The sequence below is a fragment of the Marmota marmota genome, unplaced genomic scaffold (assembly GCF_001458135.2).
Source record: "Marmota marmota marmota unplaced genomic scaffold, marMar, whole genome shotgun sequence".
NCBI classification, from domain to species: domain Eukaryota; kingdom Metazoa; phylum Chordata; class Mammalia; order Rodentia; family Sciuridae; genus Marmota; species Marmota marmota.
The window spans coordinates 12168944-12194272 of record NW_026000222.1 but is presented as its reverse complement, the minus strand read 5'-3'; the positions used below and the strand labels follow the sequence as shown (position 1 = coordinate 12194272).

Sequence of the window (25329 nt, the reverse complement as noted above, 5' to 3'; positions counted from 1 at the left end):
TGAATTGTTAATAATGTAATAAGATTAGGAACTACTGAATGGAAAGTAGATTTCTGTCCCATTTTGAGAAAATGTGAGTAGGTATGTATCACTGTCACCTGGCATCTGACTGTAATTCTACCAGATGGACTGAGTGCCATAGCTCTGCCATTCCACCAAATTCTGGGGTGAACTACGAAGTACACACTTGAGAATCATCCCTCCCTAGGAGCAAGGGTCCTGGGATGCTTATACAGGACTTCTGAGAATCACTGCTAGTGGCATGCTCCCAGCAGGTGTTACTTCCATGCCAAGCAGGGTCCACAGAATGAGAGCCTTCAGGCCCAGAGGCAAAAATGGTGGCAAGTGCAAGTCTGAGCACCTAGGAAGTTCTGAGGGAAATGAGGATAACACTCAGAGGGCCTGCTACAAGTGGTGAAGTTCTCAGTGCTGTGCCTGGCAGGCTAGATACCCAACATATAAATACCCAGTGATATAAATGCCACTTTATAAGAAAATTTCTAAATAGGATAAGTTTTGTCCCCTTAGCAGTTTTCCAGTTTTACATAACATATAACAGATTTTTAAAAAATCAGATGTTTGTTTTGTTTTTGTTTTGCAGAAATTCTACAGCCAAACCCAATTGTTCCATATTGGTCAGAGCCCTCAAAAGCTCTCCTTGCTGACATCTGGGCAGGGTCTGGAGCCACGCCTGGAATTTAGTCCTTCCATTCTGGAACTGGGACCTCTGCTGCCTTATACCTCTGGAGATGAGGCTGAGGTGATAGTCAAGAATCCCTGCAGCTTTCCAATTGAGTTTTACTCCTTAGAATTTGATCAGCAATATCTCTTTGAAGAAAAGGTAAGTACAGGCCACAACCAAACTCAATTTCCCGGCACATGCTGGGCTCTGCGGTGTACTTGTATTCTCTCGGTGTGGAATAACTTCCTCCTGATCTTTCCCCTCTCATTCCCTTGAAGCCTTTCTTGTCAATTTAGTCATCACTTTGCTGTGGCCTTTCCTGACCTGTTTCCCTTGCCTGATCAGAATCCATTGTTTCTTTGTGATTCCAATATACATTTTTAAAAAATAATTGAAAAACTAATGCATATTAATTGTTCAGATTCAAACAGTAAAAAAAATTATATACAAAAACTTTCCTGTGTCAGTATATTTGAAGTGAGTTACTTGTAGGCAACCTGTATTAAAGATGTTTTAAAAATATATTCTGCCATCTCTGTCTTAAGTTGGTTTATTTAGTCGGTTTATATTTAATGTGATTATTGATATCTTAGAGCTTAAGACTGCCCTTTTGATTTGGGTTTTTTTTTTTGTTCTGTGTTTACTTTTTCCTGCCTTCCTATCAGTAAAATTTCATTTTTATTTACCTGGAGTGTTTTTGAATGTATCTCTTTATGTAACTTCTTTAGTTGTTGTTCTATATTCATACATATGTGTGTATACATATATATATGTTGTTGTACATATTACTATATGTATAATATATGTGGCTTATAACCAACTGGTATTGACATTTTATCAGTCTAAATTATACTAGAAACTTTTTCTCCCTTTATCTCTCCCTTTACCCTTCTTACATTTTAATATAACTGTCTTAAATATTTCCTTATATCAGACAGCATTATCATTTTTGTTTCAACTCTCAAACATAAATTGGAAAAATTCAAAGGAGAAGAAAATGTATTTATCTTTGTACTCTTTCCATTGTTCTTTCTTTTTTCTCCTGGTATTTCAAGATTTCTTCTTTCTTCATATCCTTTCCATTTAGAGACCCACCTTTAGCTATTATTTTAATGTAGTATGCTGGTAAAATAAACAATTCTTAGTTTTCCTTCTTGAATCTACAGATTCAAGAAAGGAAAAATTCTTAGTTTTCCTTCATCTAAAAATATCTTGATTTTCCCCTTGTTCTTGAAGGATTTTTTTTCCCACAGGATATAGATTTCTGCAACAATGGTTCTGCCAGTCCTTGAAAAATATGCCAGTTCCTCCTGGCCTGATCCAATGAAAAAATCCAACATCATTTGAATTGTTTTCTCTCTCCATGGATAAATGTGTGTATGCATATGCATTTGTGTGTGTATGTGTGTGTGTGTGTGTGTGTGTGTGTGTGTGAAGTTTACTCTCTCATTGCCTTCAAGAAATTTTCTGTGCCTTAATTTATAGAAATCGGACTGTAATGTGTCTTGGCATATATTTCTTTTGGTTTATTCAGTTTGGGAGTTGTATATTTTCTTGAATCTGTAGATTCTTATTTTCCGAATTTGGAAATTTTAGCCATTACTCCTCACCAGCTGCCCGCACTGACAAGATGATCTGGGTTCAAAGGAGCTGGCTGCAATATTAAACTAAGAAAACAGTGAAAAAAATCACACAACACAAAAGTAGTTTTCATGTCGAGGGTAGGACGGCTCTGCAACCTTAAGGGTCAGCTGGAAAAGAGAGCATGCACCCAGAATCTCTTTATTTTTATAGGGGGGACACACACAAAGAAACTTTGATGGAATGTTCTTCACCAAATAAGGCAGGGGATAAGATTTCAAAGGTAGAGTCTTGCTAAGTGATGTCTTATGGTCAGCAGGTTGACTGACATCTTGGCAAGTCACACCCATCTCAGGTGCTGTGTGGGATCACAGGCAGAGTGAGAGGAGAGGTGCACATACGTCACGCAGCCCAATCAGCGTGCAATGCCAGACCTGTCCCTCATATAGCTACAATGCATGTAACTCACACACACAGCCCATGAATGGCTCACAATTACTTATTTGAGTACTTTTTCAGCCCTACCCTCCTTCTACTCTCCTTCCAGGACTTCCGCAGTACTAATGTCTGGTCTTTTGTTAGAGGTCACAGTTTGATTGTAGACAGCACCCTTAGCTCACATTTTCTTCACATGAGTATCTTAAACGTGCTACTACATCATTTGCTGGTAAGATGTGACTGCACATGAAGTCTGATACTGTACTAGTTATCTTTGCTGTATGTTACATTAGCCTAAAACTCAGAAACTTAAAACAATAAGCATTTGTTATCTCATGATTTCAGTGGGTCAGTATTTGGAGATGGCTTAGTTTCCTCTAGACCCTCCCCCACTCAGCCTTTGAATCTTCTGTCTGCCTTGTTGCCAATGTTTACACCCTGCCTAATGCGCATTCTGCCCCCAGGAGTGTTCTCAGAAACAGAATCTGCCCCTCTAGAAGGGAATCTTTTCATTAGATATGAGATCCTCAGCGACTTAGGTGGGCACAGCACCTTCTGTGGTGCGTCAGTTTCCGTGGAAAGCACAATCTAAGACTCTGAGATTTACCTTTGGAAGATGTATTAGATGCACTCTCAGGAGCAATACCTATTCAGGGAGAATAGAAACCAGAATGGACAGACAGAGATGATGAGCGATGAGGAGACTGCAGCAGAGAACTTAGATCTAACTGCACAAGGAGCTCTGGAGCTGGGTTAGCCCTTCCACAGTACCCACCTAATGCAAGTTGGCCACCTTCATACCCCAATGTCCACCAGTCTGGTATGTTCCTTCCCTTTCCCACTAGAAAATGCCACCTCTGTCCGATATAAATTTCCAATATGGATGGATCTACACTGAGCTCTTTCTTCATTCTCATTGCTCACTTTTCAGCCCCAACATAGTACCACTCTGTCTTTTACTGTAGCTTCATAATAAGTTCTGGTGCCAGGCAGGGCAAGCCTTCCCTTTATTCTTCTTCACCAGTGTTCAAACTTTTCTCAGTCCTTTGTTCTTCTATAAAAATTTTAGAATGAACTTATTATCAGGGGCTTTCAAACAAGTAAAAATGATGATCTTAGAGAAGGGTTACATAACAAAACAAACTCTCACACCAATAAATCAGGTAGGAGAGGAAGTACATGTTTTTTAACTTCATTTTACTGTGTTTTATACATATACATATGTCTTTTCCTTCTCAAAGATTTATAAGGAAAAAAACAGGCTCTCCAACTAAATTTTAATTTTAAATAAATAACAAATGTTTTTTCAAAGTATAAGAATATTCAAATATCACATAGAATATATTTACACTAAAGGAAAGTATTTGTGGTTTATCTGAAACATAACTTTAACTGGGCATCATGCGTTTTATCTGGCAGCCCTAATATATATTCTCACACACACACACACACACACACACACACAGACCATTAATACCATTTTACCTTATTTCTCCTGGATCCTCTATTTATGAGAACTCTAGTGTAATATGCGCCATGCGCCACATAAGGTCATTTTGGACAGCAGTCTTCTAAGGTTGTATTGCCTAATGATATCTTAGTTTGTGAGTCCACTGTATGGTATTGGTAAAAACAAAATCCCCTAACATATTTCTCATGTCTTATTCTTAATTCTTAAGCAGTGCATGATATTTTTTTAATGAATGTGTCCCTCAAAGTGGATACTAGATTTCTGTACATTTGTCATTGGAAAAAAAAAAGTAAAACTGTATACATTGTTTTCAAAGCAAAAAGAAAATTCTTTGCCACGTGAGAAATGTCCAGGCAGACATGGAGCAAAATAAGGATCTTGAATCCCCATAAGTTCAGGGTACAGCCCTACTTTTTAGATATCTCCAAAGGCCCCCTCCACCATGAAATCCAGGAAGTATTTCTACAAATTTCAAGCCTTAGGTTGGAGCAGAGTTTTCACAAGATCAAAGAACAAAAAGAAAACTTCAGTATGACCAACAGCAGTTCCCGTTCTCCCCTTGAGCAGATCTTGCGACAACTGAAGGGTTATGACTCCTACAACACCCTCCTGCTGCCACCCCGCAGTCCCGGGGAGAAGCTGCCCCCAGAACTGTATGAATACTTTAAGGAGGTGAAGAAGTCAAAGGAAGAGCAGTTGAAGGCACAGGAGAATGGTGAGCACTTACCATGGCGAACCCTTGGCCCCAGCCACTGCCCTGGCCCTTCTGAATTACCCCGTAATTACTAACCAATTACAGAGTACCTGCCTGATGCCAGGTGCCTTCTGTAACAGGACCCTTCCAAAATGGGTCCTGTTATCCCCAGGTCATGGATACAAAGACTGGGGCAAATTCTGCTCTCACTAGAGTTCAGTGTGGTATTGAGATTTAAAAAGAGCTTTAATAGAAGGGCTGAGGCTGTGGCTCAGTAGTAGCACACTTGCCTAGCATGTGTGAGGCACTGGTTCATTTCTCAGCACCGTATATAAATAAATAAATAAAGTCTGTCAACAACTAAGTTCACACACACACACACACACACACACATACACACACACACACACACACACTCACGAGCTAATAGAGATAGAAGAATATTTGCTAGACATTCCATTCAGGGCTTTACATCTACAGATGAGAAACTAAAGAACAGAAAGTCTAAGTCGACAGTGTTAAGTGGCAGAACCAGTCCCATCTTTTTGACTCACAGAGTCCATAACTGATAGCAACTCCACTGCCCCCTAGGGGTATTTCTTGGTAATGCAAAGTAATGTGTTGAGTAATGTAGACATTCGTGCCCTAAAAGAAGTAGCAGAGAAATTCATACAAGAAATTTCATACAGCAAGCCCATCCCTGTGCTCAAAAGCCAACCCTAGAGCTGGTCTGCTCTCTTAATAATCTTGTCTTTTCTGGCCCAGCACCCCTGAGTCATCCCATCATCTGCTTGGGTCCTCTCATGTACTCGAGCAGCCATCACTTGGGTAATTATTTTCTTCTTACCCTCATATCACCTCCTCTAGATAAGAAACCCTTATATGAGCCAGGCGTGGTGGCGGAAGGCTGAGGCAGGAGGATCTTGAGTTTAAAGCCAGCCTCAGCAAAAGTGAGGCCCTAAGCAACTCAGTGAGACCCTGGCTCTAAATAAATATAAAAGAGGGCTGGGGATGTGGCCCAGTGGTTAAGTGCCTCTGGGTTCAATCCCGGGTGCCAAAAATAAGCACCCATATGGGCAGAGATGTGTCCCTCACTTATAAACCCATGACATGGAAGGGCAAATGTTACCCTACAGCACCCAACAAATTTGTGCTGTTTGAGGGAATGAGCTGTCCTCTGGCCTGCCTCGTGGTCCCTCAGGAAAGCAAGGCTAGTAAATGCTCATGTGGCCGAGAAGAGGGCTGGCCCAGCCAGTCATGTTTGTTGAGCACTGTGGTAGTTTGCTAGAGCTACCCTAAGAAATGCCAGCCGGGTGACTTAGCCAACAGGAATTGACTTTCTCATGATCCTGGAGGCTAGAAGTCCAGGGTCAAGGTATCAATAGTTTTGGTTTCAATAGTTTCCTCCTGTCCTCCCACTGTCTTCCCACTGTGGGTTTTTGAATCCTAATGTCCTCTTCTTTTGCTGACACCAGTGGACCAGGGCCCACCCGTATGACCTTGTTCTGCCTTAATTGCCTGTCTGAAGGCCTTATCTTCAAATACAGCCACATTCTGAGGTGTTGGGGCTGAGGAGTTAGGACTTCAGCATATGACTCTGAAGGCACCCATAACAGGCACCCTCCGTGTTGCAAACACTGAGTTGAAATGCTGGGGGAGAAAAATCAGAGGTGAACAGCCCCTGACTTTGACAGCTCACAGTCAGGAAGGGGACAGAGGAGAGAGTTAAATTTAGAGGGACTGTCCCACGGCCTGAGGCAGAAGGCTACAAGGGGCTGCCATGTACAAAGGACGTCATGAGGGCAGAGAAGGACCTTGTTTTCATGATCTCTAAAGACCACAGTTATAGGTGCAGTTTTCCATTTGGCCCAGTGGAAAGTGGAAAGTGGTCTGGAGCTAAGGCTGAGGAGTGTGTCGTGACACCAGCAAGGGGCACTCTCTGCGCTTCTCCCCGCATCCGTTCACTGTACACTCTGCTGTAGACCGTCCTTGTCTGCTTCCCGGGCCCCTCCATGGAAGGCCATCTGCCTCATTCACAAGAAGCCTGAGGCTCAACTCTCAGCTCTAAACAAAAACAATATCTTGCCCCAGGTGAAAGGACCCACCTTTATACAATCCTAGCCCACAGAGACACTGTGAACAAGGCACAGAGGAGGGTGCTGGTCTGACAAAATGGCAGGTGTGCTTAATAGTGACATGGGAAATGCTCAGGAGAAGTTAGGGGGAGAAAGCGGGCTACAGACTGAAATGTACCATTTGATCCCAAGTAGAGTTCTGAAAATTAAGAATTCAAAATCCAAGAGGCTGCAGCCCTCCTGTGCTGGTATTATAAGACTCAGCTATGATTCCTGTCACCATTTCTTTGTCTCTCCCAGTATCTTTATAGGGCTAAACTTTATAACTTTTGACTCTTCTGGATTTTCCAAATTTTCTGAGCAAGTGTATAATTTGGGTATCTCAACAAATGTTAAAATATAGAAACCCTATGCACAGAGAAGCTTCACAGTCCAGGATGATGGTGGCCTATCCAGCGATTCTCCCCATTGTCAACTCCCTGGACCCCCATTGCCCCTGTGCCCCTCCCAGCTCCTCCTCCTGTGTTTGCATCTTTTTTCCCCCTTGCAGAAGACGAAGATATAACCATTTCCGACCAGGGAACCTCCACCAGCACAAAGCGAACATCACTCAGCCGAGGGATCTCTGTCACATCCAACCTGGAAGAGCGGCACTACCCTGACCTCAAAATCTACCCAGATGACGAAGAGGATGAGGACAGCCTGGAAAAGATAGTGTTTCAAAGTAATAGAGCATTTTAATGGTTGGGGGCCAGTTCTCTCTAAGCAGGAATGAGGAGATAGTTCAGTGCCCTGTCACCTTTCTCCATGGATATCCCCTCTGGGCCCCCTAGTACTGGCTCCCTGCCTTCTGGAGAGGCCCCAGTCCACCCTCACATCATGCCCCAAGCACAGACGTCTGCTGGGGAGCTCAGCATATGGCCCATTCTTCTTGCCACGGTTAATTGCATTTTAACTAGGCTAAATATTAATCTGAATCTTTAATGCTAGAATTTCAGCAGACAGGAGGGTGGCTGGAGAGCTATTCTGGGAGACTGGAGAGCATTCTCTCCAGTGTTCCTCTAACTGGAGTCCTCCTCTTGACCTCCCAGTTTTGCAGTCGCATCGTCTGGCATGTATTTTCCCCAAAGTACACAAGACACTGAACTTACATTTAGAAAATTAGTTTCAGCAAAACTGGGTTTATGAGGGCTGTTTGTTGCCTGTCAGGATGAAGCACACACTGCCTTGCCAGGTGCTCAGAGAATAGGAATCCTGAGCAAGGCTAACAAGATCTTGATAGACTTAAGTTGTCATTCTGGGCCCTTGTCAGATTTGCCAGGTGAATAAATTAAAGTGGAAGAATGCAGTGGGAAAACAGACCAAGACAAAAGTTCTTGGCTTCCATGCCTCATGAATAATCCCACCAAGATCAACCCCTCAGTGGCTCTTGGCCACCCCTGGCAGCCTTTCTCCACCCCACACATCCTGGCTGTGCCCCCATCTTCCACATCTGGGCAATGCCAGACACCTTGTGAAGACAGAAGCACACCCCAGTGTTCAGGGTGGAAAACCTGGGAACCATCTAGATGCTCGTCAGTAGGGGAATAGTTAAATTATGACAAATCTTTACAATGGAATTTATTTAGAGGCTATTTAAAAAAATAAAATCTGTATTTTAATAAAAGCTACTAAAAATATATTATGTGAAAAAGCAAGCTGCAGACAAAATTTAGGATATCATCCCAATTGTCACTAAAACACTGAACGTGTTTGGGTGACTGTAAGTATTTGGCCACATACTGTCCTGAATACCATATGTATCACTCTGCCGCTTGCTTTTCTCCATTAGAGACATCCCTCCAGACCAATGTTTTTGATCTAAATCAAGGTTTGGTCCTACTGTAACATCCTGGGCTCTGTAGGCCACGCTGTCTCTGCTGCAGCTACTCAGCTCTGTCCCTGAGCATGGATGGAAGCAGCCAGGGACAGCACAAGCCAGAGGGCCATGGCCGTGTTCCAAGGGAACTTTGTTTACAAAAACAAGGAGCAGGACAGATTTGGCCTATGGGCTGAAGTTGACCAGCCTCTGCTATCTAGGTCATTATTTCTACAGCTACTCTGTATGAATCCTATACTGTGACTATGCTATCATTTAATTTCCCATGATGTTAGAAATTTAGCTGATCACTAATATTTTGTCACTATAAGCAGTCCCTCTTTTCGTACAAATTCGCTGTTTATTTTTCAGCAGGGGAGATTCCAGATGTAGAATTCAAATCAGAGTGCCTATTTTTTTTTTTTAATTTCAAACGATATGGACAAATCACTGGCCAGAAAGAATGTTCTCATACACTCTAGGTGGGGACGGCTGTAGCGTGTGCCATTTAACAACAGCATTTAAAAAGAAAAATTTATCTCCACTGCCACCAGCCCCCACATCAATACATTCTGGGTGTATTACACATGCATACACACATGCAGATATGCATGCATATTTTTGTTTTGCAGGTGAGAAGATTCACAGCATTGACAGCCATTCCGCAGAAGAAGTTGGAGAGGTGGAAAACAACCCAGTGAACAAGGCTATCGCTCGTCACCTGGGCATTGACATTTTTTCAGAAAGCCGCTTGGCCAAGAACCGGAAAGGCATCGCCATTATCATCCATGGGACACCCTTGTCTGGTATGTGACAACTCTGAAGGGAGGTTAAGATCAAGGAAGCCATGTCTCCTCCATAAACCTGGTGGCTTCCAGGGTAGTGACATCCACCATGTGGTCAGGGCAGATACTAACAATTTCATTTGAGAAACAACATACCAGAGTAATTACTAGATGTACCCCAGAGCCAAACGGCCCTACGTATGTCCAATCCTAGCACTGCCATTTATAGCTGTGTGCCTTTGGGAAAGTTACTGAAGTTCTCTGTGCTCAGTGTCCTCATCTATAAAATGGCATTAATAGTATTTCTTTTATGGGATGGTTGGGAGAAGCAAAGGAGAACATTTGTATAAAATGCTTATGTCAGTGTTTGGCACATTGTAAATACTGAAAGAAATTACCATTACTATTACTACAGTGACAGTTATCATCCATCATTGTCACCATATCTGGAGTTTAAATCACCACTGAAAAAACACTCCAATCACATACTAAAGAATTTCAAAGAATATTTTGCTAATCATAGTCCCATCAAGAAGAAGAATCTTTCACAAGGATCCTTTTTTGCCCCCAAGTTACACATGACAACTTCACCATAAACTCAAGTGAGCAAAATCACCTACGTTGCACAGGATCTTAAACTTGTGTAGTGGATTCCAGTTTGCAGAGCTCCTTCCCATTCATTTCTCTGTATAAACTCCCCAACCACCTGGAGAAGAGAGTCCGATTGCCTCTACCTCACCTGAAATTAATGTTCAAAGAAACTTTAGAACATCCTCCCAAGGTCCCCCAGGTAGTAAGTGGCAGAGCAGCAGGACCTTGGGAGGATGTCCTGGGGGCTCTCTTAGCTTCAGCTTCCTTGAAGAAGAGCAAGGAGACCTTTCAGATCCAATTATTGTCACTCAAACTGCGTTTCTGGAACATCTTTGTTCTCATCACTGAGAAGCTCCAGGAATCTTTAGAAGAGTAACAGTCCATTATCCTTTCCTTTGAAGAACCTTCCCTTGAGGAGTCACAACCCAGAGCTTAAAAATTCTGAGGCCAGATTTTGGGAGCAGCAGGTAGAAATCAAATAAGACACTTAAGAATGTGATGGAAAGTGTTTTGAAGACCCCACTGCCCAGAGCCACTCATGGCCATTTTGTGTTGCACTGGAAGGAGTGTCGGAGAGACGATGAAGCAATCAAGACAGCTGGAGAGTTGACCCTGCAAATGCTCAGACCTGGAGGGGGTCATTAGCCCTGCTCTAAAGGAGGGTCCAGACACACCTCCATCTGAAGACGACAAGCACTATTAGGGAGAAATGTCAACCTCAGCAACAATTCTCACATTTTTTAATGGAGCTTTCCAGTTTGCAAAGACTCTTCAAGCAAAATAGTTTGAGTCTCAGATTGTTCAGCGTTGAGGATTTTGCCCCTTTGGGGTGTATGGTGAAGTTAGCAAATTTAATTTTTGAAGGCAATAAAAGACTCTTCAGCTTATCATTTAAGTGCCAAAGAATTAACCCCAAACTGTTAAATTGCTGGCCTCGGAGATATAAGGTTAAGAAGGAGAGCATCAACACCCCATTTCAAATTGAATTGTTTGAGCCTTTATCCTTACAATAATTTTAAAATATTAGAGAAAAATCCGGGACATTGTTTTATAAGAGGGGGAAGAATAAGTGTAAACCCTTTAGCGATGTTACTTTTAGGCATTTCTTAGGAAAACAGTTATCAACGTGGACAAAGGTTAACTGCATCAGTATTCACTGCAGCACTGTGTACCATAATAAAAATTGGGGTCAGTTGAATCACTCACTATGGGGTACTGGTTAATTAAGCCATGGTACATTGATGCAGGGAACTGTCTTGCCATTAAAAACAATGTCTTGGGGCTGGGAATATGGCTCAAGTAGTAACGTGCTCACCTGGCATGCGTGAGGCACTGGGTTCGATCCTCAGCATCACATAAAAATAAAAAATAAAATAAAGATATTGTGTCCACCTAAAGCTAAAAAATAAATATTAAAAAAAAAACAATGTCTTGGGGCTGGGGTTGTGGTTCAGTGGTAGAGCGCTCGGCTAGCACATGCCTCAGCACCACATAAAAATAAATAAATAAAATAAAGATATTATGTCCAACTACAATATATATATATATATATATATATATATATATATATATCTCCAATGTCTTTTACATCTCTGTTCACGATAGCCAAAAGGTGGAAATAATCCAAAAGTCATTGATAAATGCACAAATAAATAAAATATGGGATATTATTCACCTTAAAAAGAAATGAAATTCTGACATATCCCCCAACATGAATAAACCCTGAAGACCTTATGCTAAGTGAAATAAACCACACACAAATGAACAAATATTATGCTTCCACTTATGTGAAGTACCAGCTGTGGTCAAATCCATAGAAATAGGAAGCAAAGTGGGAACTGCCAGGGGACTGGGGGTGGAGAGTTGGGGGGTTAGTAGGTGCAGTTTCACTCTGGAAACATGAAAAAGTCCTGGAGATGAATGGGGGTGGTGGTTGCACCACAGAGTGAACACACTCTGCATTGAGACATGGTTAACGAACTGTGCACTTAAAATGGTTAAAAGGATGTTTTATTGTGTTTATTTCACCACAATTTTAAAAAATGGTGTTGTACAGGTGTATTGAATGAATAGAAATGGATATTCATGATGTATCATTTTATATAAGAAGAAATGTTTTGCTTATGATTTATAATTTATATTCATTTGCTGTATCTTCTGTAATAAATAGCCACGAACTTAGTGACTTTTTAAAAAACCATAAATTTACACTCTTACAGTCCTGGAGGTCATAGGGCTAAAATGGGTTGGCAGGGCCACTTTCCTTCTGGAGGCTCTCGGTGACAATCCATTCCCTTGTCTTTTGCAATTTCTAGAAATGTCACCTGCATTTATGGGACCAGGGACCTCTCATCCATCTTCACAGCATAGCATCATTCAGTCTCTACTTCTGTCGCCACATCACCTGCTCCAAATCCAACTCTCCTGTTTTCTTATAAGGAGTCTTGTGATTAGATTGAGCCCACCCCAATAATCCAGGATAATATTAAGATCTATAAACTGATCACATTTGCAAAATCTCTTTTGCCATGTTAGATAACATATTTGCAGGTTCCAGGGATTAGAACACGGACATCTTTGGTGGTAGGGGGGTTATTATTCAGGCTCCTGTGTAACATATTTCTTTTTTATAAGAAATACTAAAAACATAGTTAACTATGCAAATTTAGCAACCATAGGTTAACTATAATCTCTCCAGATGATTGAATTGTGGATTTTTTTGCTTTGCTCTTGTCTCTTATTTCTGAATTTTCTGCTAGCTTTTTAAGAAAATTACCTAGAAATCAGAAAAAAAAATAATCAACACAGGTTATTCTTTATAAGAAAAAGGAAAGGAGAGAGGGAGGGCGGGAGAAGGACGGAAGGAAAGAAAGAGTCCTCCTGTTAGATAGTAGGAACTATAAGTATTGTAAAGATCATCTGGTAGAAAGGGGAATCCCTGGTGAGGACATGGGTTGCCATGAACACATGCCTCGGTCACAGGATTAGGACTAGATCCACGGCCCTTATGCCTGGCTCAGATCTCCCTTCTTTTTGCTGCTGCCCACCAGGCCACCCAAAAGACTAGAATACTCAGATCACTTTACAGAGGGGTCTAGGATGCAGAACAAATGAGAACCATGAAATCCAGTGTCCTGACTTTTTTTTTTTTTCTTTTTTTAATAGGAAAGACAGCCAATGCTGTCAACATAGCCAAATACTACAGCGCAGCCTACTTGAACATCGACTCGATCGTGCTGGAAGCCATATCCGATGGCAACAGCATCCCAGGCATCCGGGCCCGGGAGCTCTGTATCAGGGCTGCCATCGAACAGTCCATGAAGGAAGGAGAGGACACTGGTAAGACCCCTTCTCCCTGGACGAGGTCCAGGGGCTGGCACCTACAGGTAGAGCCTGTCTTCACTGTGCTTTCCTCCCACAGCTGGCACATCAGCCCAGAGGAGAATCCTCTCTGCCAAGCACATAAGGTCCAGGTCTCCTGGCCTGCCCAACACAGCTGTGCTCTTGGCATTGTAGGGAAGAGAACAATACCTGGGAGGGAAGCACACATGACAGAGGAAATAATGTTGCAACAGAAGCTTCAGCTTCTTTGGAGGACCAAGTTTGGGTTCCAACATGGGTGATTTGGGGACATTTTCATGGAAATGGGCATTGAAGAAATAAGAAATTATTAGTAGGCAAAAATAGGGACAGGCACATTCCAGACACGAAAACAGGGGAAGTGGTCAATCGAGGGTGGGGAGGCAGGTTGAGACTAATCATAATTGACCCTGATTAGGAATTTGGACTTTACTGAAGGAAAAGAAGAATCAGGGAGGTTTTTGCACTGTCGTCTCCCAGCGATCAGAAAGTCACAAAGGAAAGTCGCTCTTATAATGTCTTATAAAGGAGGCAATAGTGAAGCTGAAGATGAGTGGGCCCGGGCAGCTGGCCTGATGTCTAGCTGCCCGGTGGAGAATCCAAGGAGTGGGAGGCAAGGTGGTGACACCTAGACTTGTAGCCATAAGAACTGGCAGGACAGTGATATCATTTGCCAAGTCAGGGAACACAGGAGGAAGAGGAATTTTGCTAGTGAGTACATGAATGGAGTTTTTGGATCCCAGAGTAGTAAGGCCTGGTGTATCAGGTCATCTGAGGGACCTACAGGGCAGGAAAGCAGCTTCCCAATGGGAAAATATATTGAATATGAAGCAAGAGTACCTGCAAGGTGGTGGACCCTTTCATATAGTCATAACAACATGACGTGGTTCCTAATAGTGCTGCGGTGCCTGCTGGTCGGGAAAAACATGAAAAATGTGACTATTTCCATAGGTGAACAGTGTGTCCCAATGTGCCCCAGCCCCTGGCTGGGCTTTCAGTTGTGTCTTCTCCCACAGTATCTCTGCTTGGGATGCTCATGGCAATGGAAGGTTCTTTGCTGAGAAGCTAAAATAAGAAACTCTTAGTGAGAATCCCCAGCTATGTCATCATTCTAGTTTGATTTTTGTTTCCTTTCCCATGAAATAAACTGCATTTTGTCATGATCTGTGGGGCTGTGTGAATGTCTGGGGCCAAATAGTAAATTTGAGCTCCTGATCTGAGAAAGTAATGTCAAGTTAGAGACAGAGGTGAGGGAGTCTCCTAAGGGAGAGAAGAGGCACAACCACTGGAGTAGATGAAATCAACCCAGAATGATTTCATCTACTAGGGAAGAGGTCATTTTAGGAGGAGCTGGTGGAGGAAAACCCAGGAAAGGAAGAGACGGCAGCGTGAGGGCAAGCCGCGGGGGTCTCTGGAGCACACCAGGGAAGTGAAGGAGACTTCAGGAAGTGGGGAGCAGAGGGGCTTCTACATCTTCCTGTTTCATTGTTCTCACAACCCTTATCTCTAGTAACTTATAATTTATTTTACTTATTTTATTTTATTGTATTTTTCACTGCCCCCCACCGCAAAAAAAAAAAAAGAGTCCACTTTTGGGGGCAGGCGTTTGTGTTCATTTTCCTCACTACTGTGTTCCCAGCACCGGGACCAGGGCCAGGCACACAATCAACATGTAACTAAGATTTATGAGAAGCTATTGAATCAGTAAGCAGAGTCAGAGACCCCTGAAGGCTCCAACTCAAGGAACCCAGAGTGGGACGCCACTGGACTCCACAGTCTTGAAACCATGGCTGCCTTTGGGAGTCCCTGCAATGGAGAGGTTGAGCTCTAATCTCCAATCGCTGTCTGCTCTAGAGTCAACAGGTCATGCTGAAGTGCTAAGTCCCAAACCTGCCTGTGACAAACAAGCCATCAGCCCCAGGGGCTGCTGAGCACTTGAAAGAGGCTAGTCCAAACCCAGGTGTGCAGCACGCACTGGAACTCTGAAGAAGTCGTGTGAAATGACACCGTAATAGTTTTTACATGTTGTTCACACATTGAAATAGTCACATCTTTTTCACATATTGAGTTAAATAAAAGCATATCATTAAAATTAATTTTACTCTTACCGTAGCTACTAGAAAATTTTAATCACCTTAAAAAATACATATGTGGCTCCTATTATGTCTATTAAACAGAGCTGGTCTAGACGGCTGTTTTGAGAAATTGAGGAGGGAAGGAAAAAGAGGTGGAAGATGATGGTTTGAAAGAAATAGTGTCAAATGAGAACTTTTGTTAGAATTATGTCTAGAACTGCTTTCTGTCCTGAAGGATGCTGTGGACAGGGGAAGGCAAAAGGCATATGGAGACCATAGAAGCGATTCCACAGCAGTCAGTGAAAGGCAGGGGGTGAGCAGGGAGGAGCAGAAAACACAGTGAAGTGGGCAGGTACCAGGAAGCAGGAGGGTAGTCATTGCAAGGCAAGATCACTGGTGGCACTGCTTCTGAAGGAGGCAGGCAGAGCCTGGAGGAATTGGGGGCAACAGGACATGGGTACACATGGGACCTGCCACTTCTACACTTAGAGCAGGATTTGGGTGCAACTTCTTCAATGGGGGCTTCAGCCTCTTTAGTCCCCACCCCCACCCCAGATGCAACATAGAGTCCTTGTACCTGTGATCAGTTCCCTGGGGGAGGAATGGAGAGGGTGGCACAAAAAGAAAAAGCAGAGTTAATTGCAGTGACAACTCTCAAGGGAACTCTGGAGACTTATTTGCTGAAATGGTCAACAGCAGCAGTGAATCTTAACGTGTCTCCTGGGAGCTTCTGAAGCACAGATGCTCCCGGGCACACAGCTCCATCACCCCATCTAGGGAGGTCAAAAGCATCTGCTGTACTCCTGTTCTCCCTCAGGGACAGGTGGCCCATCCTGAAGTTGGAAGCTCAAGGGACACAATGAGACAAGACCAGGGTATTGGCAGGTGAAGGGCGTCTGGAGACTTGGAGGCTCAGAGGTGACAGGAGCTTATCAAGGGTCAAAGATACCCCAGCAAGAGTTTTTCCAAATAGCTTTTTAAACATTGGAATGTGGCAAGGGAGCTTCTCGGTGGGTGGAGCTTTGGAAGGGTGGCAGTCTGATTGGAAGGGGGGTTCTGGAGTAATAAGAAGAAATTAATCTTGAAGCCATGGCTGCCAAGAGGCACATGCTTGTTGTTTTATTATTATTTGTTCATTTGGGTGGCTCTGCTTGGAAAGGAGGTCAGAGAAGGCCTCACCCTAGCTATCGATAACATCACCATTGCCTAAAACCTCAAAAAGTCAGGTGCCACGTTTCCTGGGCAGCACTGAAGCATATCAGCAGTTTCAGAAATTGTTACCCTCTGGGCTGGAAGGGGGAGTGGGCACAGACCTATCCCCAGGATGAGCAGTAAAGAGCGTGGATCCCAAGACCAGCTCTCCATTCACTCATCCTCTGGTCCTTGGTGGGCAGAGCCTCTTCTCCCAGCCTGGTTGGCTGCATACAGGGATGGCTTTGTAATCCTAAGAGAACGCAGATTCCAGGGTGCCAACCCCACTGTCAATTTATCCTTACCCTCAGGTGGCTTTTAATAAAAACTCACCCTCTCCTTATAGCCCAGGAGGCTGCTGTAAACCAAAATATCTTAGCAACACGACTGAGCAGTGAGAACTCGGGGAAGCTTACGTCCGATATAACCCTGGTGAACCCAGAATTTAAACCTGCCAAGAGCGTGCGTGGAAGTCTGCTGTTCCCCAAAAGCAAGGCAGAAAGCCACGGCTCAGGGTCGCAGAAGCAGCATCACCAGCACCAGTCGGAAACACCACAGGTACAAATCAGGGCTCTCTGGAAGGAGGGTTGGGATCCTTCCTCCTCCTCCTCCTCAGCATCCTGCATCTAGACTGCCACCCTTCATTTCCATGGGTGTCCTCAGCAGGCCAGCCTGAACACTGGCCCTGCACCACCTCTTCCACAATAGGAATAGTGCTCAGCAAGGGCCATTTATGTTAGAGGCACTGGATCAGGTGTTGGTGAAGGTAAAGCAAAGTCCCTGCACTGAGGTTGCACTGATGAAGAGTCTGATGAGGGAGGGAGCCATTCGTGCAAATATTTGCAATAAATTGAGATTAATGACAAATGAGGCATATAAAAGGAATCAGGTTGAACCATAAGAAATGGCTAATACTCAACGATTGTTGAACCCCATAATAGCCATTCCCTATGGGTCAACCTAGTACCAAAGAAATGTTAAGGATGAAACCATTGAAGTGATGGGATTGCTGCAGAAGGAGTCTTGGAGTCACAAAGAAGTCACAGAGTTTGATCAACATGGCAAAAGACTTAGAGAACAATCTTGACAACCTAGCAGGTGCCAAAGCCAGTTACAGTGGGATGAGGTGAGCTAACGAGTCATAGATAAAGTGAAGTCAAGTGGGTACAGACTTTTAGGATGTTTGACAGAAAGGAGAAAAAGAGTCGTCATTACAAGAGGAGCAAACTCAGGGTCAGTAAAGAAGTCGAGGCACAACAGTCCCTAAAGAGCTTCTGGAGAGCTATGAGATGTTCATCCACCAATAGGGAATGGGATTCCAGGAGAAGGGAGGAGGGCCAGAATAAGCAGTGAAGGGGAAGGGAGCTAGCCTCCCCTGGAGCCACAAGGGTAAAAACAGACACAGCTAAGGACAGGAGAGGCAAGGTGAAGGTTGGAGGTTGGAGGTTGGAGAAGTCTGTCGAATGTGTCTGCTATTTGCGCAGGAGGTGAAGTCTTTTGCAGGAAGCACTGAGGAGGTCAGGGTTGCAGAGCATGCTGGAGGTGGGTGGCAAAGCTCCAGTGTCTCTTCTGTGGTGAGCAGAACCAGAAATTGGTGGTGGACAAAAAGAAAAGTAGTTGAGAATGATAATGGCCCCACCAAGACTGGAAAGTGTAACTTCACAGTTGTAACATTTCTCTAAGTTCCCCCGGCAGCCCTCATTCAGAGGCAGAGAGAGGAGGCTGAATATTAGATGGGGTGGGGATGGAGCACGAGGGGAGGTCTCCATGGGAGACACCTGCAGGTTGGGTGAGCATCCCCCAGGGCTGAATTCATGCCAGACCGTGCCTCTGATCTTTACTTCCATCTCACCTTCTTCTAACACCTTAAAAGCCGAAACCGTTTTCTCATTTTCTTTTCCAGCACCATCTCTTTAACACTCTATTCCAGGATCTAAAACTCATATATTTGTTGCAAATAGGGTGATACGGAGAGTCATTTTTCTTTGGTTTTGTTCTGTCTATCTAGAAGTAAAATAAGCCTTTTTAGAAAACTTCAAAGGTAGCAGAAAATCCCAATTCTGACTCCAACCACCTTTCAATAAATAGGAAACTTAAAGGCCAGGATAGAAATCCCTGCCCCCAGCCCCAGAAAAATGACTGCCTTCGTTGCTCCAGTGTGACAGGCCTCAAAACAGTTTGGACGACAAAATTCCCCCATCAGAGTGCTTTACCCAGAGATGTGGCTGCTTGGTCTGTTTGAAGCTCTCATAAATCACAAACCCTCCGGCAGCTGCACGTTCAGTCCTGTCACAGATGTGAAGAAAGGTGTAACATGGTATTTAATGACAATATGGCCTTCATTTATAAATCCCCTTTTTTTCCAGGAAAGTACCAGTTAGAAATCCTGAGCTTTTGAACCATATTCAATCCACCATTCTTGCCTCTCAATTCCCTGGCCTCCTCTGCTACTCACCACCATGATCACATTCCTAGATATGAGTCATGGACACCCATGAACCCCAAGCTCCCTCTATTGCACACCCTACTTTCTGATAACCATCTTCTAACTAACTTTCCAGCTGATTTGCTCTGGTAAGTAATTTGCCCCATCAAATCCTCCAATCCACATTCTCTCTGCTTACCACCCACCTCACAGACTTCCTGCCCCCATTCGGATGCCAAGTGCCCTGTGGGCACTCCCTGTGCCTTCCCCTTCATCACATTACCCAAGCAAAACCCCCATCCCTGGTAAACCCATTTCTCCTACTCTCTGCACAGCAGCTGAATGTGGATGGAGAAAATGCCTTCCCTAAATGGTCTAATTTACATTTAAGACCACAAATCTCAAGTGGCCTCTTTGGTCTGCCCTAGTCAATTTGTCCTCCATTCAAGATGACTCATCCATGGCTGTCCTCACTCCCCTGACTTCTCAGACACTCTTCCTCTTCCTCCTTCCCAGTTTGTGGTCTCTGCTGATTTCCTGGGGAAAGCAGCAAGCGCAGGACTAATACCTCACCCACCACCACCCACCTCCCAGCCCGCCTCCTGCCTCACCCAGCACTGCACTGCCCTGCGGCTCTGTGCTGCCTCTGCTCTCATCCAGGGCTGGTCCCCTCCTCCCTTATCAAGGGCTAAATTCCGGCAGCTGTCCTCTCACTCCCATGAGAACGGCAGCACCATTGCCAGCCTGGCTTCCTATTGGATCTCTGGTTCCTGAGAAGGGTCTGGTGCATGATGGGTGCTCAGGAAATATCTGTTGAGTGAATGAACAAGTGGATGCAGTCCAGGAGGTACCTAAGAACCTCTCAAAATATTCCCATTCGAATCTCCCAGCAATTCTTTAAGGAAGACAGGAGTCTACAAAGATTGTGATTTTTATTATTAAGGTCACATGGCTTGCCAAGACACCTAGCTGGATTCTCACTCCTGCTCCTCTACCCCTCGACAGATTTCCTACAGCCCTCTCCTCGGGCCCACCCAGCGCCGGCTCAGCGTCAGCGCCAGCATCGGAGGTGAGTCCGGGCTGATGAGCTGTGTGCTCCCTGAAGAGCTTCTCACGCAGATCCTGGCCGAACGGATACAGGTGCGTCCATGTCCACCTGCATCACACTGTAGGACTCGCCACTCACACACTGTCCCTAGGAGCTGAGATTCTGGGCTACCAGCCACTTGCAGCAGCTCAGAACCCAGGGGCCTTGAAGAGGAAAGATGAGTTTCTTCACCCCCAACAGTCATTCATCAGACCTTCTGACAGGTCTCGCCAGTCCCTGACCACAGCCCAGGCTATAGCCTGAAACCCCTCCCCTTTAGAACCAGAGAGCAGAAAATTACACATTTTAGAGTGATGAGTTACAATTGCAATGTGCATCATTATAATGTGATGCCCTTAAAAGTTAGAATTTGGAGCTATGTTAATTGCTCTGAAAATATTAAGTGAAAAAAGTAGATTATGAGATAGTATATAAACCCAAACCACATTTCTGTGTAAGTATTTATAAATGTGTATCTTGTACATAGTAAAAACTTTTGAAGTACATAGTAAATGGTTATCTTTGGGTAGGAGAATTCCAGATTTTCAGTCTTTCACATTTATGAATTGTTTTATGATGATATGTTGCTTTTAAAATCAGGAAACCAGCACTGTTTCATTTTTAAAAAATGATTCCCATAAGTATTTGCAGTTAAGAGAAAACAAGATCATTAGGATTTGAGAGGGCATCACTTTAGCTGGTTCTGCTGCTCACAGTGTTTAAGCAGGGAGCTAAATTGCTCACCAGGCCCTGGAGTTGTGTTTTTTTTGACTTCTCAACTGGGCCACTGTATTAACTGCACATTTAAATATAACAGAAAAAGAACATCATAAACCAGAAATGGTTGATGTCAAGGTTTGGGCTGCTACTGCCTTCAAGTTGCTATCACTCTCCACTGATTTGAGCAAAGTGCTCTAATAGTTCTTCAAGTACTTTGTGCACCCAGATTAGGGGTAAGAAATGGTGAAACCCAAATGGCACTGAACTGCTCAGAGAGCTGGTCTTTGATAAGATGTAGAGCTTACACCTCATCTACAGAGTCTTGCCAGCTGAGCTAGTGTGTTCAGTGATATAATTGGTTTACATTGTGACACAAGCTTCTTGTCTCATCAAAAGCATAAAGTTCAGTTCCTAGTCAGTGGTGGCCAGTCTCTGGGCCACATTTTGAGTACTACTGCAGTGCAGTGGAGGCTAGTATGCCATGGGGCATGGTGGTGAGTGTCTGTAATCCCAGTGGCTCAGGAGGCTGAGGCAGGAGGATCGCAAGTTTGAGGCCAGCCTCAGCAATTTAGCAAGTCCCTAAGCAACTTAATGAGACCCTGTCTCCGAAAATTAAAAGGGGCTAGGAATATGGCTCAGTGGTTAAGTACCTCTGGGTTCAACCCCGGATACAAAAAAAAAAAAAAAAACTAGTGTTACAAAACTCATTGCACCCAAAGCAGTGAGACCACTGAGAAAAACAGGAACAGCCCACCTGCTGCTGCTCTTGCTGGCTGTCATTCGTTGGGTGCGTGGGGACATCTGTCCTTTGCATGTTGTTTTCGTATACCTCGTGGATCTTCCCAGACCATCACTTTAACATTTTGTTTGCTCCTTTATTCTAGAGAGACAGAATAAATCTTTTGCTCTCTACAATAATGTGCCAGAAAGATCTTTTGTAGCTGATTAGATATTTTTATTTTTTTCTTCTGTTTCATGACAGCACCTTGGGTTTAGCAAGCAGAGGGTGGTTCTGGTTTTTTCCTCGGGGCCTAGCAGGTCTGTAGAACCATGAGGCACCAGAAAAGAACAACAGAAGAACAGCAGCTTTCTCCACGTGCAGGGGGCCATCTCGAGGCCATGGTAACTGTCTTGTCCCCTCTGGTTTCAGCTAAATGACTGCTTCCGCGGGGTGGTGTTCGATGGCCTGGACACCCTCTTTGCCCGCAGCGCGCCTGCCGCCCTCCTCTGCCTGCTGAAGGCCCTCGGCAGCCGGGAGCACATATACGTCCTCAACATGGCCCAGGACTACACAGCCATGAAGGCCCAGGAGAAGGCCAAAAAGGAGCAGGAAGGCAAGACCCCCAGCCTCCCACGGCCACCCTTCCCCCGCCCAGTGGGTCTTTCCTTTCCAGAGGGCCTGAGGCTCTGCCAGCCTTTTCCCTGATCTTTTGTAGCTGATTAGATACACTTGCTGTCTCACAGGGGCACCTCACCTCTGTCCTGGGTGGTGGCTTGGGGCTCATATGTCCCCAATATAAGGGGACGGAGGCAGAAGCAGCCTGCTGGAGGGTATGCAAAGAAGGCTGAACCCACTCCCTGACTGCAGTGCCTTTCTCTCTCCTCCATATCACCCCACACCCCATCACCTTCTCTCTAATTACAAACAGCCAGGGGAGAGCACCCCTGGGCCATCCGGTGGTGATTTACTTGCTGGTTTGATCAAAACCAATTGTACCTTTCCTGTAAAACTGGGAGGGGGTGCTAATTTTTACAAAACAACCTCTATATTTTAGCCCTCTGTGTGCCCAACACTATGAAGTCACATTGCATATTAATAGGAAATCCAGGTCAGGTAACTCCACTTTTTCCTCTCATTATGCCCATGACACCTCTCTCTCTCTCTCTCTCTCTCTCTCTCTCTCTCTCTCTCTCANCTCTCTCACACACACACACACACACACACACACACACAGAGTAAAGTTAGCTTAAATTCCCAGTTTAGTCAGAAGAAGACCCAGCAAAGCTTTGCCGTGTGGAAAGGGCTTAGGGACAGCTGCTACAACACAGTCCCTGGGAAGCAGAACCCTCCAGAATTCTCACTTCCTGACACACTACTGCCACTTCACTTGGGCTTTCCACTTTCTTCTGGCACAATCTACACAAATCATAATGCTTTTCTGATTTGAGAAATATTTACAAACACTGGGTTGTCTTCAAAAAGAACTCAGAAGTCTGTTCCTTGTACTTCATCAGAGAAAAATCAGGAAAGTGACGAGGCATCCCTGAACAGCATTTCAACCTAATCCTCTCCCTGCAGTACTGACATTTGAAAAGTCCTAAGGCAGCTTACATAACAATATTATTAAAATCGAATGTTTATCAAACACTTATGAATGGGCGAGGCACTAGACTACCTTATTTAATCCTCCACAGCCTTAGGAAAGAGAAAATATTATTATTGCATGTTTTTATCCCTTGGGTAAGTTGCAGAGAAAAAAACTTAAATGCAGATCTCTGGGTCCAAAGCTCCAAACTGCACAGCCCTAAGGTGAAATCCTGTGCTAGGGAAGGGTGACAGGAGCCAAGTGCCTTTCCACACCCTGTGGAGTCCTGGGCCTGGCTCTTGGTTTGCAAATAGCCGTATCATTCTGGGCACTTTGGTGGCATATGCTCATAAATAGGTGCAGTCAATGGGGCGCTTATTAGTTTCCTACCCCTGCTGTGATAGATGAGCACTGTCTTAGTCCATTCAGGCCGCGATGACAAAATACCGTAGACTGGGTAGCTTATTTTTTACATTTCTCGAGTCTGAGAAGTCCAGCTGGCAGATTCAGCATCTATCGAAGGCCATCTTCTGGCCACAGAAGGCATCTTCTTGCTGAGTCCTCACATGGTAGCTAGACAAACGAGCTCCCTCGGGCCTCTATTATAAGGATGCTGATTGCATTTGTTAGGGTTCTACTCTCATGACCTCATGACCTCCTAAACATGACCTCATCACCTCCTAAACATGACCTCATCACCTCCTTAAGACCCCGTGTCTTAACACTGTCCTGTTGGGGACTAGCTTTTCGTACCCAATCATAGGGGAATACAAACATCAGGCCACAGCAACTACAAACTTGGTGACATAAAATAACACAGATTTATTACCTTACAGTTCTGGGGTCAAAAGTGCTATAGTCAAGGTGTTAGCAGGACTGTGTTCCTTCAGAGGCTGTGGTAGGGCAGAACTTTTCTCTGCCTAGCTTCTAGAAGCCACTGGCATTACTTGGGTGAAGGTCCCTTCCTTGTAGCCCTCTGACCATTGCCTCCATTGTCACATCTCACTCTGCCTCTGCTGTCATGTCACCTCCAACTCTGGAGATGCTGTGACCCTTGCAAATAGTTTGGGCCCATCCAGATAAACAAGATAACTCTCCCATCTCAAGATCCTTAATTTAATCACATCTGCGAAATCCCTTCTGCCACAGAAAGCAGGTTCCTAGAACAGGGACGTGGCATCTTTGGAGGCCACTATTCCACCCACCACAGGTGGAACCTAAATTTGACACTGTGGGAATGAAGTCCCAGCAGGGGTTGGGAGTGCCAGCCACGGCACCTGCCACCTGTCACTGTCACCGCCTGTGCAGAATGGGAGCTGAGCTACTGGAGAACTTGACCTCCCTCCTTTCTCTGTCCCCTCCCCCCCAGAAAGCAAACACAGGGAAGCTCTTCAGAAAGAGAAGGACCGTCTCCAAAACATGGATGAGGAAGAATATGACGCTTTGACAGAGGAGGAGAAAATCATGTTTGACCGAGAGATACAGAATGCACTCCGGGAGAGAAAGAAGAGGTGGGAATCAGGGCTGGCCAGAGCAGAAGCTGTCCCCCGGGATGAACTCATAGGGAGACTGGGGCTACTGTGGTCCCAGTTCTGGGTCATCTTCTGGGAGGATAGAAGCTGCCGCAGAAGACCCAGGGGGAGAACAGGAGAGTTCATCTGGCCCTTGGGGACATGGTTGCTGCAGGTTTGGGGAGTATCTCCCACTCTCCTTTCTTTCCTTCTTCCTGGGCGTGTTTGGGGTCAGCAGAAAGTTTCTGTAATATCATGGCCACCCTGTGCTATCCCAGGGCCCTGCTGGCTTCCCTGACAGTGCACCCTGGGTGTGGTTTATCAGCCCTGTGCCTAGGTACCCACAGCAGCTGACCCAGGATTCTCTTATGAATACAGTGGCTGCTCCCTAGAACCCAGTCATTTCTCCTGCTTCCTACACCCCGTCTTGGCCTACGGTGCTGCCCATCCCTGAGGTCTGGCTGCCTCCCCATGTGATC

General features: G+C 44.6%; 1 protein-coding gene across 2 annotated transcripts in view; it reads left to right on the top strand.

Annotated features, from left to right (window-relative positions):
• The window catches only part of Hydin (HYDIN axonemal central pair apparatus protein), a 380287-nt gene that overhangs the window by 263787 nt on the left and 91171 nt on the right, over positions 1-25329 (top strand). For both annotated transcript variants that reach the window (XM_048792466.1, XM_048792467.1), the window contains 9 exons: positions 602-841; positions 4740-4887; positions 7492-7665; positions 9432-9605; positions 13341-13514; positions 17148-17359; positions 20232-20366; positions 22184-22367; positions 24709-24850. In XM_048792466.1, the coding sequence (XP_048648423.1) occupies positions 602-841; positions 4740-4887; positions 7492-7665; positions 9432-9605; positions 13341-13514; positions 17148-17359; positions 20232-20366; positions 22184-22367; positions 24709-24850 (1583 nt within the window). The remainder of the gene's footprint in view (positions 1-601; positions 842-4739; positions 4888-7491; positions 7666-9431; positions 9606-13340; positions 13515-17147; positions 17360-20231; positions 20367-22183; positions 22368-24708; positions 24851-25329) is intronic.